Source organism: Pinus tabuliformis, chromosome 6 (assembly GCF_031772625.1).
Source record: "Pinus tabuliformis cultivar Carrire ecotype Pingquan chromosome 6, CPIR1, whole genome shotgun sequence".
NCBI classification, from domain to species: Eukaryota; Viridiplantae; Streptophyta; class Pinopsida; order Pinales; family Pinaceae; genus Pinus; species Pinus tabuliformis.
The window spans coordinates 83,982,424-84,001,758 of NC_142292.1; the positions used below are offsets into that span (position 1 = coordinate 83,982,424).

Consider the following 19,335-nt stretch of genomic DNA (forward strand, 5'->3'; position numbering starts at 1 on the left):
CCAAAAGGAATGTGAACGAAATTTTAGGAATGGTCGTGTAGGCTGATGACGTAAAAAAGATTTTAATACTTTCATTTAATTTTGTGGTAAATTAATGAGCTGATAAGTTTAACTTTTTGAGTATATTTTTCATTGATCTAAAATTTTATAATTCTATAAATTTTTTTGTCTTTTGTTTTTGAAGTTATAGAAATTCTTGTCATATTTTAAGAAAATTTGGTAAGAATTTTTTTAAATTTAAGTTATAATTGTTAAATTTCAAAATTTCAAATACTTCAAACCTTTTTTTTATGGTGCTGAATCTGATTCCAGTATCAAAAATATAATTCAAACACTATCTCAACAATTTTATTTTATTTTTTTACAATCAAATTCTTCCTTCCCTAAACTGACTCCATTTAAATTATTTTAAATAAATCATTATTTTAAATAATATTATAAACCTTAATTTCAAAGTTCGTGGCGTCATTCGCCTTCTCATGTTTTTTAGTGATGCTTCTTTAACCTCATCTGCCTCTCCTTCAATTTTTCGTTATTATCACTTTTTTTTAAATTCCTCACGGATTTAACGTTAGAGCTCCTTTGGATTAGAGCACCCGATTATTCTTCAGATTCTTTTCGTTTTGGTTGAACAGATTGAATAGCAATGGAATGAATGTGACTGCAATCACTTGATGGAAGGAAAAAGGCTTGCGACTTTCAACGGTTGGCCAAAATCAAGATATTACCAATTTAGCAAGACACAAATCTATTTTAGTTCCACACTTTTAGCTGTTTGCAATTGTGCATTCTGTGTAATGCTGTGTATTGGAGAGGTATATTCTTATATTCCTAATATTTACGAAATGAATCACAAAGTAATAAAAAAAAACAGTAATAAGTATCAAAATTATATATGAATGTGTAAATAGTGAAATAAAAATTAATAAAATTTGAAAATATAATTCATAAAAATATTTAAAAATATATATATTTTTAATTATAAATTAAAATAAAATTTATAAACAAATCTAGATAATTATAAAAAATAAAATATAATAAATAAAAAACTAATTCCCTGAAATATAAAATGTCAAATTTTTTTACAAGGTTAATAATCCTAATACAATCTCCACAATGTTAATAATCACAATAAAATCTCCAATGTAAGAATATGATGATGTTGTTGAGAGAGTACAAAAGTGAATGAACACTTAAATGTGGTATACATTTTATTAAATAAATAAGAACCAACGACGAGAGAGGTTTCGGGCATTGGAGCCCTGCCCTGCCCCAATTTGCTTTGGTTTATGTAGTTCTGGTGCTAACAATGCTAAATCTATAGTTTAGCATCAATGTTAAATTTATAGTTATACATTGCAACCCAAGAAAAATTTAAGCAATTTTTTTGTACAATTAAACTAATAGTATAATAGTTATTCATTATTTTTTACAAATTTTTATATAGTGGATAAGTACAAATATTTTAGTTACAAAATAGATGTTATTAATTTTGAGTAAAAGCTATTGATATGTTAGAGGTTCTTTTGAGTTTAGTATGATAGAGATGTTGTAATTTAATGCATTGTTTAACATTTTGACTCGATCAAATTAATAAAAATAAAAATAAAAAACATAAAATTTATAATTATAATTATAATCATAATTATAATTTATTGTTTAACATTTTGATTCTTAACAATTACTTAAAAATAAATAAATAAAAATAAAAAACATAGAATGGATAACTACAATTATAATTATAATTAATAATTAAATCAGCCTAGATCCATCTTAACTTTGTATCTCCCAAAGGTTGAGAGATCAAATTTATGAAAAACAAATATTTATAAAAAAAACATTTAATCTCTCTCAACCTTGATAAATCCAAAATTAACATGAATCTAAACTAGTTATCCATCTTAATTTTATGTCTCCTAAACATAAACCTAAAGATCAAATTGTAAAAAAAACTACATTTAATCCCTGTTAACACTTGATAAATCCAAAATTAAAATAAATCTGAATTAGTTTCTAGATAAATCCACACTTTACTTTACTTCTTAAATTATTTAAAAACCTGACCGGTACTTTACTTCCTAAATTATTTTTTTTAAATGATCAATTACTCATATTTGACTATTTTTTTAAATGATCAATTACTCGTATTTGTCTATTTTTTTAAATAATCAATTACTCATATTTGATTATTTTGCCGCAACCATCCCGCTTTAGAAGCAGGATGGAAACTCTCCTCCCCTACCTACCATTCGTCCACTTCAATTACTCAGACTTCAGCTTAAACTAACATAAAAATAAAAAGAAAAACGTGTACAGTGATTAGGTTACAATAAAATAATACTCCTAATCGTATGTCTGACTCAGTCTGAAATCCTAAACCCTAACGTATTTGGCATCGTGATCCAGACATCAGAGATAATCCTTACAGAGAAAGCAACCTATTTGGCTTCGAGGATCCACATATACCGTTCAGACAATAGAAGATCCTCACCGTCCGTGACGTGAATGAAAACTAAAACTATATAGACAGTGATTAGCCCTCTGACGATTCTCGCATTCTGCGTTGGAACAAATCATCCTAAGATAGGTTTGCCGTACTACCTGGTTCTGTCAGTTCTGCATTTTTGCTTCTTGTTTTCAGAGCTTCTTGGTATTAGAGCTGATCAAGATCAAAGGGGTTTTTAGTCCAGATGTTAGTGGATTTGGAAGTGGTTCATTGATTTTGGGTCTAGACTACGAAAACCCTAGGGAAGCCATCATATTAATTGTAATAGTAATCATAATAACTATTTTATTTAGGATCTTTTAATCCGGAGGGGAGGATACGACAATGGCGCTCCTGGCCGAGAAAACTGTGTGGGGACGGAAATACAAGGTGAAGGATCTGTCCCAGGCGGATTTTGGGAGGTTGGAGATTGAATTGGCGGAAGTTGAGATGCCTGGATTGATGCCCTGCAGAGCTGAGTTCGGCCCCGCTCAGCGCTTTAAGGGTGCCCGGATCACTGGGTCCCTCCACATGACCATCCAGACCGCGGTGCTCATTGAGACCCTCACGGCTCTGGGTGCTGAGGTGAGATGGTGCTCCTGCAACATTTTCTCCACGCAGGACCACGCCGCCTCGCCTATTGCCAGAGACAGCGCTGCGGTGTTCGCTTGGAAGGGGGAGACGCTGCAGGAGTACTGGTGGTGTACTGAAAGGGCTCTTGACTGGGGTCCAGGCGGTGGCCCTGATCTGATTGTCGATGACGGTGGTGATGCAACTTTGTTGATTCATGAGGGGGTCAAGGCCGAGGAGGAGTTTGCCAAGACCGGGAAGTTGCCAGATCCGGAGTCTACCACGAATCTGAAGTTTCAAATGATTTTGGGGCTGATCAAGGAGAGCATCAAGGTGGATCCCTTGAGGTACCACAGGATAAAGGACAGATTGGTTGGTGTTTCTGAGGAGACAACTACTGGTGGTAAGAGGCTTTATCAGATGCAAGCCAGTGGGACTTTGCTGTTCCGTGCTATCAATGTTAATGACTCTGTTACCAAGAGCAAGGCATGTGGGTAGATTAAAAAGACTTTGCTTTATTTCAGAAATTGTTTATGGGAGTTTTTAGATCACTAATCTCAAGTGATGAGGTTGGAAATATGATCCGTGTGCGTTTACAGACATCTTAGTGAAGGGTAATTTTTGAAGGTTGGAATGAGGGGACATTATAAAAGAGATCTTGCGTTTTAAACACTGATTTTCATTGTTGGGGTTGGGGATTTTTAATAGGAAAATCCCAAAAACAAACAAATAAAACAAATAAAACACATTGGGGATTTTTAATGGGAAAATCTCAAAAACAAACAAATAAAACACACAGAGGCAATGCTCTGTTTCCTTTACTCCAGGATCTTTTGTGCACAGGGAAGCTTAAAAAATTTACTGAGGAACAGAGTATTACAACACCATAAAAACATTTCTATTCTTTAAAACAAAAATCACCATAAAAACATTTCTATTCTTTAAAACAAAAATCACTGATACATATTCATCCTCTTTTACTGAGAGGGATTTACCAAAAACAACATTCAAGCATAACTCTGTTTTCACCCTGAGAATTCACTGTGCTGAGTAAACATTTTACATAGACTGCTGTAAAAATCCTTTTTACTTACTGGTGTAAAACTCTTCTTTTACATACTCCTGAAAAAGGCATGCGCTCCACCATTTTCTTTATGCACTGTTGTGCATTAATACATGGTTTTCTTTTGCTGCACCTTCGTTTTACAATGCCCCACAAAAGACATTACAACCCACGAGCTCTTTTCATTTGGCTCGCTCTCTTCGAAAATGAACGCACGCACGAAAACATATACAAAAGGATTTTTTTATAAAAAATATAGTTGACTTGCCCATACCTCCAGCATAAAGGAAACATTAAGTGCCGTAAAAAAAACATAAAAAATCTACCTACGCATATGACAATTCATAAATAAAAAGTATGGTCAATGAAACTTAAATTTTACTCCACGCCAAGCTTTTAATGTTGGCCGTATGCAGGTTTAATCAACCAACGGACGAAAATGGTGGAGCAGATCGAACGGCGGACAAAGATATCGGGAGGCACTTTGCTGCAGAACTTTAGCCTCCGAAAAATTACGTTCGCTGATGTCAGGCGAGTGACACGCGGCGCCACCACATCGTATCGGAGTCGATTGTCGGATTATTCCTTCGCCGGAAAGCTGGTGCGAAATGTTTCCAGCGGGTTTGCTGAACGGTTTCTGGCAATGTTACGGCTGCGTTGAAATTACAAATTCAACACTCCCCTTTAATTTCAACTGCTGGGCATTCGGTCATACCCAAACACTTCCTCAAAAATTCAAAGCTTTTCTGATCCAGTGGCTTTGTCAAGATGTCTGCAACCTGTTCTTGAGTCCTGCAATGTTCTAGGATAATTTCTCCATTTTTCACCAATTCTCTGATGTAGTGAAACCTTGTATCAATGTGTTTCGTTCTCTTATGAAACACTGAATTCTTTGACAATGCAATAGCTGAGCTATTGTCACAAAAAATCACTGTCGCTTTTGCCTGCTCTTGGCCTAAGCTTCTCAACATCCCTCTCATCCACACTGCTTGACATGCTGCTGCTGTAGCTGCCACATATTCAGCCTCTGCTGTAGACAATGCTACAATGGACTGCTTCTTAGAAGCCCATGAAATGGCTCTTGAACCCATGTGAAAGACATAACCAGAAGTGCTTTTCCGATCATCTACACTTCCAGCCCAATCACTATCAGTGTATCCAACCAAATCTGAATGTTCTGAGACAGTATATAAAATTCCAAACATTTTGGTACCTTTGACATACCTTAAAATTCTTTTTGCTGCCTGCCAATGTGCCTCCTTTGGCCTCTCCATAAATCTGGAAATTAAACTAACAGCATACATAATGTCAGGTCTAGTTGCTGTTAAATACATAAGGCTGCCAACAATACTCTTGTACAAACTAGGATCAAAATCCTTGCTGCTGTCCTCTCTGCTGAGTTTTAATCCCATTACTGTGGGAGTGATCGCTGCCTTGCATTCTTGCATGTTAAATCTGCTCAATACTTGATTTACATATTTTGCTTGTGAGATAAAAATTCCTTTTTCATTTTGATCTACTTCTATGCCTAAGAAGTATCTCAAGAAACCCATATCAGTCATTTCAAATTCCTCTTTCATGACTGATTTAAAATTCTCAATGAGCTGATCATCATTACCTGTGAAAATCACATCATCAACATACAAGACAACAATCAAAATTTTACCATCTTTTTCTTTGATGTAGACGGTGGGTTCTCCTTCACACTTGTCGAATTCATTATCCAATAGATATGAATCTATCATGCTGTACCATGCTCTTGGCGCTTGCTTCAGCCCATAAAGAGCCTTCTTCAATTTGCACACTTTGTGCTCTTCACCTTTCTTCTCATAGCCGAGAGGCTGTTCAATGTACACCTCTTCTTTTAACACTCCGTTTAGGAATGCTGACTTCACGTCCATTTGGTAGACTTTCCATTTGTTTTGTGCTGCTATGGACAACACTGCTCTCACGGTTTCCATTCTTGCAACCGGGGCGAAAGTCTCCTCATAATCTCTCCCATATTGCTGCTTGTACCCTTTGACAACCAGCCTTGCCTTGTGCCTTTCTATCTTGCCTTCAGCATTGCTTTTGGTCTTGTAGACCCATTTCACTCCAATGACTTCTTTACCTTTTGGTAGCTCAACCAAGTCCCATGTTTTGTTTCTCTCTATGGCATTCATCTCTTCATCCATAGCTTCTATCCATTTCCTATCTTTAATTGCATCCTCGAAATGAATAGGATCATCAACATGACAATACAAGGCAAATAAGGAATTCATTCCTTCATCATAAATGTCACTTAGATTTCTAAATTTCTTACCTCTTTAACTTGGTGTGCAAGTGCTTGAAGATGCACTTAAATTTCCTCCTTGTGGTGTGCTTGGAGAAGCACTCTCATTTATCCTCAATGGTGTCCCTTCCTGTCCTTGTGTTGGCGCTGCTGTTTGGGGATGCATTTCAGCCACTTCCTCTTCATCTTCATCATGAGACAAACAGTTTTTAACATTCACTGTTTTCTCTATGCTTCCATCCCAAGCTTCCTCTTCAATGAATTGAACATCTCTGCTGACAAAAAACTTCTTGGTAGATGGGATATACAACCTGTAGGCTTTGGATTCCTCACTGTATCCAATGAAAAGACATTTCTCCCCTTTGCTGTCCAACTTCCTCCTTAGCTGATCTGGTATGTGTGCATAGGCCACACATCCAAAAACTCTCATGTGGGTGACTCCTTGCTTTCTCCCACTCCATGCTTCTTCTGGCACTTTGTTCAATACTGCTTTTGTAGGACACCTGTTCAAAATATACACTGCACAATTTACAGCTTCAGCCCAATAATCATTTGGCAAATGCTTTGCCTTCAACATGCTCCTCGCCATATCCATGATGGTCCTGTTTTTCCTTTCAGCAACTCCATTTTGCTGCGGAGTGTACCTTGCTGTAAACTGTTTATGAATTCCATTTTCTCTACAAAATCGTAGGAATTCCTTGGAGATATACTCACCTCCTCTATCAGTTCTCAAAACTTTTATATGCAGCCCGCTTTGGTTCTCCACAAGTGCTTTGAAATTTCGGAATTTCTCAAACACTTCACTCTTGTTTTTAAGGAAGTATACCCAAGTTTTTCTTGTAAAGTCATCAATGAATGTTAGGAAATATTGGCTGCCTGCTAATGATGGAGCTTGCATCGGTCCACATAAATCTGAGTGGATGATCTCTAAGGGTGCCTTTGCCCTTATGCTTTTACCTGATGGAAAACTTTCTCTATGTTGTTTCCCCAAAATGCAACCTTCACATAGGCTGTCCGGTTTCTCTATCAATGGTAGTCCTCTTACCATTCCTTTCCTACTCAACAAGTTTAGACCTCCAAAATTGAGATGTCCAAATCTCAAGTGTCACAACCAATTTTCATCCTTTGGCACGCTTTGGAAGACCTCTTGGGTAACTGCTGCAATTACATTTTTGTCTTTCAAATCTGCCCTGATCCTGAGAGGGAACATCCTGTTCCTTGTCATTTTTACTTCAGCAATGCATCGTTTGTTGGGTGCTATATCCATGATGGTGCATACATCATTTTTAAAGAAAACATTGTACCCCTTATGGACAAGCTGTCCAATACTCAAGAGGTTACATCTCATTCCAGGGACATAGTAGACATCTGCTATGGTTTTCCTTTCTCCTTGCTTTGTAAATATTTTTACCTCCCTTTTTCCCATAACAGAGATTTTGTTATCAGTTCCAAGTGTAACTTCTGATTTCACATTCTGATCTAGAGCAGAAAAGAAGGCTATGTTTCCTGTCATATGGTTGCTGCAACCTGAGTCTAAAAACCATATGTCTTCACTGTTTGTTTCAGCCATGTTACAAGCTAACAACACATTGTTTTGGCTGATGTTTTCACTAGTAACATTTGCATTTTGTCTATTGCTCATATCATGTTGCTTCTTCCTACATTCACTGGCATAATGCCCATATTTTTTACAATAATAGCATTGGACATTGGATTTTTCATACCTTTGTCCTTGAGCATGATGTTTTCCTCCTTGTTGGCTGCTGCCTTGGCCTTGGTTCTGATTTGGATTGCTGCCTCTTCCTTGTGCATTTGCTGGGCTGTTCCTTCCACCTCTGTTTTGGCTTCTGCCTTTTCCTCTCTTGTTTCCTCTGCCTTGACCTCTTCCACTTCCAAAAGACATCTAGGTCTTAAAGGCTTGCTCTAGAGATGAGTTTTCATTTCTACTCAACCTCTGCTCATGTGTTATCAGTGATGCATGAAGCTCATCAACTGAAAATTTTGAGAGATCCTTTGTCTCTTCAATGGTGGTGACAATTGCATCAAACTTTGAGGGTAAGACCCTCAATATTTTCTCCACAATCCTCCTACCTTCAAGGGTTTCTCCATGAGTCCTTATCTGTGTGACCAAACTAATTACATGTGTGAAGAATGAGTCAATGTTGTCTGACTCCTTCATGCACAGATTCTCAAAATCCTTCCTCAGCAATTGTAGTTTTGCTGTCTTCACTCTCTCCCTGCCTTGATAGGTTGTCTTGAGGGTTTTCCATGCTTCATTGGATGTCTTAACTGCTGTTAACCTTGGAAACACGCTTCCATGCACTGCTTGATACAAGAAGAAAAGGGCTTTTGAATCCTTCTTCTTGCAGCTCTTTAATAGATCCTTCTCTCCTTGAGTTAATGCATTAAACTCATTTTCATCTGCTGGTTGTTCAAAACCTTCCTCAACTATTTCCATAAGTCTTGGGAAGCAAACAAGGCTTTCATTGTTATTGCCCAATAGTCATAGTTTTTACCATCAAATAATGGGAGCTGCATACCCATGCTATTACTGGTACTTGTGCCAGCCATTCTTGTAGCCTCAACTATGCTTCAATTTCTTGACTGTGTATTTTAAAACAACTGACTGCTTCTTCAGCAACACATAAAAAAACTTTTGAAATACCTGAATTCTTTGCCTGAGACTTTACTTTGCTGGAGAAGATCTACTGTTGCAACAAAGACTCCTCCCTTCAGCTTCTTTGTCACCTTCAAAGAGCCTAAGCCTGCTCTGATACCACTGTTGGGGATTTTTAATGGGAAAATCCCAAAAACAAACAAATAAAACACACAGAGGCAATGCTCTGTTTCCTTTACTCCAGGATCTTTTGTGCACAGGGAAGCTTAAAAAATTTACTGAGGAACAGAGTATTACACCACCATAAAAACATTTCTATTCTTGAAAACAAAAATCACTGATACATATTCATCCTCTTTTATTGAGAGGGATTTACCAAAAACAACATTCAAGCATAACTCTGTTTTCACCCTGAGAATTCACTGTGCTGAGTAAAATTCTCATTTACATTTACTGCTATGAAAACATTTTACATAGACTGCTGTAAAAATCCTTTTTACTTACTGGTGTAAAACTCTTCTTTTACATACTCCTGAAAAAGGCATGCGCTCCACCATTTTCTTTATGCACTGCTGTGCATTAATACATGGTTTTCTTTTGCTGCACCTTCGTTTTACAATGCCCCACAAAAGACATTACAACCCACGAGCTCTTTTCATTTGGCTCGCTCTCTTCAAAAATGAACGCACGCACGAAAACATATACAAAAGGATTTTTTTTTAAAAAATATAGTTGACTTGCCCATACCTCCAGCGTAAAGGAAACATTAAGTGCCGTAAAAAAAACATAAAAAATCTACCTACGCATATGACAATTCATAAATAAAAAGTATGGTCAATGAAACTTAAATTTTACTCCATGCCAAGCTTTTAATGTTGGTCGTATGCAGGTTTAATCAACCAACGGACGAAAATGGTGGAGCAGATCGAACGGCGGACAAAGATATCGGGAGGCACTTTGCTGCAGAACTTTAGCCTCCGAAAAATTACGTTGGCTGATGTCAGGCGAGTGACACGCGGCGCCACCACATCGTATCGGAGTCGATTGCCGGATTATTCCTTCGCCGGAAAGCTGGTGCGAAATGTTTCCGGCGGGTTTGCTGAACGGTTTCTGGCAATGTTACGGCTACGTTGAAATTACAAATTCAACATTCATTTATGTTCTTGGTTGCATCGTGTGTATTGCTGGGCAGGATGCATTGAAGTTATTTAGACTCTATAGATTGCACTGTTTTTTATGCCTTGGGATTCATCGAGATCATAAGGGCGCTAAGTTGTTTGGGCCTGTTTGGAAGTTTGTTTTGTGTGCTTTGAAGCGCTGTGAAATTAGGTCTAGGGCTGGAAAGTGTTGTTCCGGTAGAGTTTTTATACTATTTTATTTGTGGGTTGTCTTGAATTTGATTGCGTCTTTGTTCTCTTTTCTTGCAGCGGGATGACAATGGATGTAGACTCTCTATCCTAGATGGTCTGATCGGAGCCAAATGTGCCATTGTTTGCAACATTGGTCATTTTGACAACAACTTTTACATGCAAGGTTTTGAATTTGAATTGAAGACTCAGACAGATGAGTGGGTGTTCCCTAACACCAACAACGGCATCATCGCTCTCGCAGAGGCACGTCTGATGAACCGGGGTTGCGCTACTGACCACCCAAGTTTTGTCATGTCTTGCTCCTTCACAAAGCAGGTAAATATTTGCAATGACATGCTTTATTATATTAGATTGCTTAGGCATTCTAACTACTCGTCTATGTTTTTGCATATGTTGCATTGGTAGATGCGTCCATTCATGGTTGATAATCGCTGCTTTTTAACTACAGGTTATTGCTCAACTGGAGCTCTGGAACGAGAAGTCAGGAAGCACGAGGAGAAGGTCTATGTGCTACCTAAGCACCTAGACGAAAAGGTGGCTGCTCTGAATTTGCTGAAGTTGGGAGCTAAGCTGACGAAGCTCGCTCCTGAGCAGGCAGCGTACATCAATGGGCTGAGGGACCTGACGAGCCTGCCCACTACCGATACTGAACCGCTCAGTGGCTCCAATGTTATCCCATGTAAGACTATGATGATGTTGTTGAGAGAGTACAAAATTGGATGAACACCTCAATGTGGTAGACATTTTATTAAATAAATAAGAACCAACGACAAGAGAGGTTTTGCGAGGTTTTGGGCATTGGAGCCCTGCCCTGCACCAATTTTTCTTGTTTTATGTAGTTCTGGTTCTAATACTGTTAACTCTATAGTTTAACATCAATGTTAAATTTATAGTTTAGCATCAATGCTAAATTTATAGTTGTACATTGCAACCAAAGGAAAATTTAAGTAATTAGGTCTAGGGCTGGAAAGTGTTGTTCTGGTAGAGTTTTTATACTATTTTATTTGTGGGTTGTCTTGAATTTGATTGCGTTTTTGTTCTCGTTTCTTGAAGCGGGATGACTTAAATCGATGTAGACTCTCTATCCCAGATGGTCTGATCGGAGCCAAATGTGTAATTGTTTGCAACAACTTTTACATGCAAGGTTTTGAATTTGAACTGAAGCCTCAGACGGATGAGTGGGTGTTCTCTGACACCAACAGCGGCATCATCGCTCTAATGAATCTGGGTTGTGCTACTGACCACCCAATTTTTGTCAGGTCTTGCTCCTTCACAAAGCAGGTAAATATTTGCAATGACATGCAATATTATATTAGATTGCTTAGGCATTCTAACTACTCGTTTATGTTTTTGCATAGGTTTAGATGCGTCCATTCATGGTTGATAACCGCTGCTTTTTAACTGCAGGTTATTGCTCAACTGGTGCTCTGGAACGAGAAGAAGTCAGGGAAGTACGAGGAGAAGGTCTATGTGCTACCTAAGCCCCTAGATGAAAAGGTGGCTGCTCTGAATTTGCCGAAGTTGGGAGCTAAGCGAACGAAGCTCTCTCCCGAGCAGGCAGCGTACATCAACGTGCCCATTGAGGGACCTTACGAGCCTGCCCACTACCAATACTGAACCGCTCAGTGGCTCCAATTTTATTAAAAAGATAGCTCTTGTTTGGATGTGTGCGCTGCTTTACTATAGCCGTACCGCCTCGGTACGGAATGATTTTTATGGTCTTATGATATAAAATGCATGTGAGCTTTCTTCTTTTGGATTATTGGAATTTGAGAATGGAACTAAGAGTATGTGGGTGCACCTTTGGCTTTTTGATCGAATATGGGGCACACCTATGAATTTTTTGTGCCAAGCTTTACGTTTCCATATAATAGAGATTAGTAATGGGAAGATGTTTGTAAAATTTAATATTTAATAAAAATAAATTTAATGTTTACTTTGTATTTTAATTAATTAGGCTAAATTTATTTTAATTTTAGATTTACCAATTGTTAAGAGGGATCAGATTGATGGATGTAGAAATTTGATAGCTCTCCACACTTGGTAGAAGAGAAGTTAAAATTGATCTAGGTTGGTTTAATTTCACGTTTAAATAGGCTAAACTCTACATGAATACTAAGCTCAATACCATGGGTTCTAAATACTATAGATAGTTTTCGTTTTTATTTTTATTTTTATAGAAGTTTTTATTTTATTATTATTAACTTTGACCTAGTTAAAATATTTAAATTATGTTAGATCTGAGACTTTTGTGGTCCATATTGTAGATAAATGTCTTTCGGAATAATCAAATCATTAGGATTTGGTAGACCTTTAGACCAACCAATGTGATTCATCCTCAAGACAAGCGTACAATCTTCAGGAATAAATAGTAAAGATGCATCATTGCCGAGGGTTAGCCGTTAAAAACTAGTTGTTTAAATTATATTATGTTTTTAATTTAATTTTTTTTATGTAATTTAACTTATTCAAAATGTTCAACATTAATATATCACACACATGAAATTAATCTGACAAGAGCAGAATTTTGATTTGGAGCAAAATTTTGAAAAAGGTGGAATTTTATTAGGCAAAAACTCACCAAATCCAGGGAATCTAATAGTTAGATATGAGCCTAAAATACATCTAGGTTTAGGGTTTTCTGTAGATATTCTGGCATAAGGTTGTTATCTTGCAGACGTTTTGGATTTTAAATACTGAATGATAATTGAAGTGCATCTGAACGGGTTAACTGTGCCAAATCAATAATTTGTTAGAATGACAGTGGAAGGTCGAAAGCCGAGAGATTTTTAATACAACAAATCATTTCTGAGTGAGGTTTTCCAAAGGGTATCCATTATGATAGAAGAATTTCTGGGTAATCCCGTATCCATTATGCTATAAGAATTTGTCTCGGTAATCCCGCATGAAAGTTTTTTTAAGACTTTTGAAAGCTTGACGTTATATCATAAATGCCTACAATAACCTACCTTGAAGAGAGAATAAAGACAAGGGGAATCATAAAAAAATGATTGGGAGAAAAGAGACACAAGGGATAGTTGTGAATTATGAGCGGGCTTGTCCAAGCGCTTTATCTATAACTGGGTCTTTGCCCCAGAGGGTCATGTTGTCTGGCCCTAGCTTTGTGCTCAATCGCCTCTTACCCTCGTGGGAGTTTCTGCAAGTTGGAGTAGTAGTTTTGCTTTCTCTTATGTTTCTTTTGTGGGTAACAATCCACTGTCAGCTCTCTGTCCGTATCACAATTATTCTCTTTTGCACTTTCGAGAATCCTACAACGGCTCTATCTATTTTATGTTAAGGTTAAGCTCATGAGGTTCGAGGATGGATCAGATAGTTTCCATGAAGTATTGTTTCTAATTTCTCGCTTTCTTCCATGTCATGTATATCCCATCTGGTTGGTTCTCTAATCGTGGAGTTTTTGCATTGTCTGGGTTGATACATTTTGAGTGCCTGGAGTAGAGTGCTATAATAAGCTCAGGGGATTTTCCCTTTGCATGATGTTCTCTAGATTAATATTCCTCATGATTTTCTCTCGATTGCTCTATTTTTATTTGCTTCAGTTGATTCTTTGCTTCTTGCAGTGATATTTTTTTGTTCGACATAACGGTTCTGTGGATTTCTTGAAAATGTAACAGCTTATATTGTTCTTTTAATGGATGTCGCTATTTTCTCTAAAAAAATTGTTGAATGGTGAGCGACGCCATTCGTGATTAATACCTGACACCTCCCCTTAATCACGATCTACATGTTAACTTTCCTACTAGTCTAAGTCTCAACTAGGCTTACAACATAATTTGGATTTTTTACAACGCACAACTTACTTCTACACATTTCAAATTTAGCCTTTCCAAGAAGCTTGGTGAATATGCCAGCCACATTTTCATTTGTATTACGAAATGATAAGTCAATTTCTTTTGATTGCAATTTTTCTCTTACAAAATGATGTTGTGTGTCAATGTGTTTTGTCCTTGCATGATATATAGGTTGTTTTCCAATTTGATAGTGCTTTGAATGTCACATTTGATTATTGTAGGTGCTTGCTGTGCTTCTCCAACATCTTCAAGTATCCTTCTAAGCCATATTGCTTCATAGGTAGCACCCTATAATGATTTATACTCAGCTTCAGTGGATGACAAGGAAACAGTTGGTTGTTTCTTACTGCTCCATGATATTGGTCCTGAACCTATATTGAACACGTATCCAGTAGTAGATTTCCTATCATCTAGATTTCCAGCCCAGTCAGAATCAGAATAACCTGCCAACTCAACATCAAATTCATCAATATACATAATACCAAAATTAAGTGTTCCTTTAAGATATTGAAGGACTTACTTTGTTGCTTTCCAGTGGCTTTCACAAGGCTTAATCATGAACTGACTAAGTATGCTGACAGAATATGCTATATCTGGACTGGTAGTGGTGAGATAGTTCAGACTTCCCACCAGTTGACGATACAAGGTTTCATTCACCTCTTTGGTTCCATCATCACTGCACAATTTGACATTCTGTTCTAAAGGAGTAGATGTTGCCTTGCATTCAATCATATTGAACCTTTCAAGAATTTCCCTTGTATATTTTCTTTGTGTGATTAGTGTCTTACCAGATTTCCTCCAAACTTCAAGACCTAAACAATAATGAAATTCACCAAGATCCTTCATCTCAAATACATGTGACAACTGAATTTTAGTTTCTTCAATCAACTTGCATGAATTTCCTATTATGATAAGATCATCAACATATATAAATATTAAAGCAACCTTCCCACCTTCATCTTCCTTAATGTACAAGTTAGGATCATTTTTGCTTCTCATATAACCTTTCTCATAAAAGAAAGAATCAATTTTCACATACGAAGATCTTGGTGCTTGTTTCAAACCATATAAAGCTTTCTTTCATGTCCCTGTTTTACAAACCCTTCAGGCTGAACCAAATAAACTTCTTCTTTTAACTCACCATTCAAAAATGCAAATTTGACATCTGACTGATTCATTTTCTGATTATATTTTGTAGCTAATGCAATCATGATTCTAATTGTGTTCAACTTAGCTACAGGTGAAAAAGTATCTTCATAATCAATTCCCTCCTTTTGTGAATATCCTTTTGCAACCAATCTAGCTTTATGCTTATCGATACTTCCATCAACATTAAACTTTGATTTATAAAGCCATTTGCATCCTATGGGAACTTTGTTTTTAGGCAATTCTTTTAATTCCCATGTGTCATTCTTCATTATAGAGTTATATTCTTCATTCATTTCATCTCTCCATTCTTCATATTCTTTAGCTTCCTCATAGCTTGAAGGTTCTACAACATTAATTACAAGAGACATTAATTCATAATCTTTATACCTTACAGGTACCTGACTTTGATGTGATGACCTTCTTGGAGTTTTATTTCTTTCATCTTTCTTTTTGCTTTGCGGAGTCTCCTCTCCTCTTCTTGGAGTGTCATGACTACTTGATGCTCCTGTTCCTGTGTCTTGAACTTGTACCTGTTCCTGTGCTTGTTCCTGTTCTTGTTCAACACTTGTATCTAATTTGATATAATCATTAGTATCATGCCATACACCAATATTATTCATTTTATCACCTTCATTTGCATTCTCATGAAACACCACATCCCTACTTGCAAGCAGTCTATTAGTACTGGGATAAAACAACTAGTATGGTTTCTGATCATCACAATAACCAATAAATATGCACTTAATTGACTTTGCATCAAGTTTTCTTCTTTTATCTTTTGGAATATGAGCAAATGCCTTGCAACCAAAAACTATTAAATGACTCACTTTTGGTTTGTACCCATAAAATGCTTCAAAATGTGTTTTAAGCTCTAAACTTTTGGTTGGACTCATATTTTTCAAATAAACAGTAGTATTAATAGCTTCAGCCCAAAATTAGAAATATTTTTACCATGAAGCATACTACGTGCACATTCAAATAGTGTTCTCTTTTTCCTCTCAGCAACTCCATTTTGCTGAGGTGTATGTGGCACTGTAAATTGTTGTAGAATCCCATTGAAATAAAGCCCACAAAACTAATCAAAGGCCAAGGTTTAGCTAAACTCATGGCTGAATCGAACTGTCAGGCCTTGGATATAAATTTCATTGGTTCTATAGATGATTAAGAAGAGATGGCAACTCCATAGATCAATGAAGCTTTTCTAGATTCACCTTGGTATACAGATATCATATTTGTTTTACTAAATTTACAAGCTCCTCCTGGTTTATCTATAACTAAAAGTAGATTCTTGAAAATGAAATCAATGAAATATTGTATCATAGACAATTTTTTATTTTGGAAAGATAATGGTGGCATTTTGTTGAATTGTTTATTAAAAGATGAAGCTGAGAAAGTTATGCAAGGATTTCATGTAGGATATTGTGGAGGACACCTATACTAGAAAAAAACTGCTGATAAGATTTTAAGGGTAGGTTTTTATTGGCCCACCCTTTTTGCAGATGTCAAGAAATATGTGACCTCCTATCACAAATGCCAAATCTTTGAAGGCAAGAAAAAGCTATTACCTTTACCCCTCAAACCCATCTCCACAGAAATCCCATTTTAGCAATGGGGTCTAGACTTCATTGGTGAAATTCACCCATCCTCCTCAGCCCAACATAAATGGATTTTGACAAACACTGACTAATTTACTAAGTGGATAGAAGCCATCCCTTCTAGACAAGCCACTGATTCTGTCATCATCTCATTCCTTGAAAACAATATCCTTTCAAGATTTGGATGCCCACAAAATCTCATTACTGATAATGCAGTTGCCTTCAAATCCAAGAAAATGGTAGACTTTTGTAACCGATACCACATTACCCTTGGCCATTCCACAGCCTATTACCTTGAAGGTAATGGAATTGCAAAATCCTCAAACAAAAGCCTTGTTAATATCATCAAGAAATTGTTAGAAGACAATAAGAAGACCTGGAACCAAAAGTTGGTCAATGCCTTGTAGACTAACTACCAAAAGTCCATTGGTACATCTCCTTATTAGCTAGTATATGGAATGGATGTTGTTTTTCCATCCTCTTTAGTAGTACTAGTGATGAAGATGATTCAAGAACTGCAGGTAGAATCCAATGATATCCAGAGGAGAATAAATCGGACAATACATTTGGAGCAAACCAGGGAAGAAGTCTATGTCAAATCCCAAGTGATCCAAGATAAAATCAAAAATATTTTTGACAAGAAAACCAAAGCTGGTGATTTTTACATAGGTGAAAAAGTACTCAAATGGGATTCCAGGAGAGAAGAAAAGGGTAAACATGGTAAATTTGATTTCCTATGGCAGGGACCTTATATCATTTATGGTTACGGAGGTAACAATGCATTTTTCTTGAATCAGTTAGATGGAACAGATCTACCAGGTGGACCAATCAATGGTAGAATGCTGAAGCATTACTTATCTCCATATTAACATTAGTTCAGTTGTTTACTTTGCTCATTGTACATAACATTGCAAAGTTTATATTGGATTGGATGATTGTCTTTTGAGGTTGAAGCGCGAAGAGAAGGCCCTAAGCTTTGAAAAAGTGTACCATCATATGTATGAATAAAGCAGATCAGAGGGAAGCAGTTACAAGGAAACCATAGTCAAAGTTTCAGAGGCTACTAATCTTAAAGTTCTTGAAATTTCACCAGGAAATTCCATCCCCATGTGGAGCCACTGTTAGGGTCCTATAATACTAGGATTCATAATTTTGAATTGGCTATGATTAGTCTTGTAATATTGTACACACTTTTGCTTTCTACAAAATGTTTTCCCATATTAAAATTAAAAAATGTAAAGAGGGTAAGTCCTAAAAGAAAAATCAAAGGATTAAAAGAGAAGGATCAAAAAGAAAATAAAAATATGAACCCCACCAAAAAGAGATAAAAAATAGATTATGAAAGTGATGCAAATTCAAATGCCACTACTTTTTACTTTACTTGTCAAAATAAGATTGTGTGCAGCTTGTAAAAAATGCCACAATCCATGATGGTCAAAAAGTTTAATCTTGATCCATTCATGATTTAAATTTCAGGTTGATAGATAGAGAATAAAGATCTATCCAAACTGTGTAATCTTGGCAGATCAGTAGTTAGGTAGAGAATAATAATTAGCTCATCAGTTTAATATGAGCCATTGGAAGTTATAAGGTTAAAATTAGATAGTTTGTTTATCAAAAGAAAAATAAATGAAGGGTCAACAAACTCAAATGCACCCAATGAATGAAGAGAAAATGCTAGGGTAAATAAAGGGTAGGTAGAAGAGGTTTTGGAATGCATAAGGTTGCTAGATCAAATGCACCTTCATCATGCTTAAATCCTATGTTTCATGTGCAGGAGGAACTATCAAAGGAAAGAGGACATTCACAAAAGTTGTGTAGTACTTTGGGTATTTACCCTAAAAAGTTCTATATGATTTTAGGCCTAAATACTAAATCTCATTCACTAATTTCCCATTCTTGATTCTAAAGGACCCTTCCCTTTCATTTCCTCTTATTCTAACACATTTCCATTGTAAAAACCCTTTCCCTTTATTTTGACCCTTCCCTCTTCATTTCCCCTTGTAAAAATATCCCTACCCCTTCATTTTACCTTTCCCCCTATTTCATCTCATTTCCCCTAGTAAACCCACTAAACCCCCTTATCCTACATTTAAAAGGTTAAATATATCGGGCCCCATCAGAACCCTCCCTGATACCCTTTTTAACTTAACCCTTACATTATTCTCACCTATAAATCCCGCTTTATATATTTAAACCCCCACGTTATAATTCCCCGACCCTCACTAAACCTTTGAATATATTTAACCCGCCGCATTATTTATCCCCAGGCCTCGCCAACCACACCCCGACTCAGCCCTTGCAACTCTGCCATGTGATAGCCCTCCGATTGCTCACCTCCAGATCCAACGACCCATAATCATATCGCGCGCTCTCATCATCCGATCGTTAAAATCCCAAAA

The 19,335-nt window shown here is 36.7% G+C and overlaps 1 protein-coding gene across 1 annotated transcript; it reads left to right on the plus strand.

Annotated features, from left to right (window-relative positions):
- Nucleotides 1–2,830: 2,830 nt before the first annotated feature.
- LOC149257376 (adenosylhomocysteinase-like) lies at nucleotides 2,831–11,994 on the plus strand. The gene is made up of 5 exons (XM_089370712.1): nucleotides 2,831–3,545; nucleotides 4,535–4,774; nucleotides 9,897–10,120; nucleotides 10,435–10,692; nucleotides 11,785–11,994. Exons 1-5 carry the CDS (start codon nucleotides 2,831–2,833, stop codon nucleotides 11,992–11,994), a joined length of 1,647 nt encoding a protein of 548 aa, XP_089226838.1.
- The last annotated feature ends 7,341 nt before the right edge of the window (nucleotides 11,995–19,335 follow it).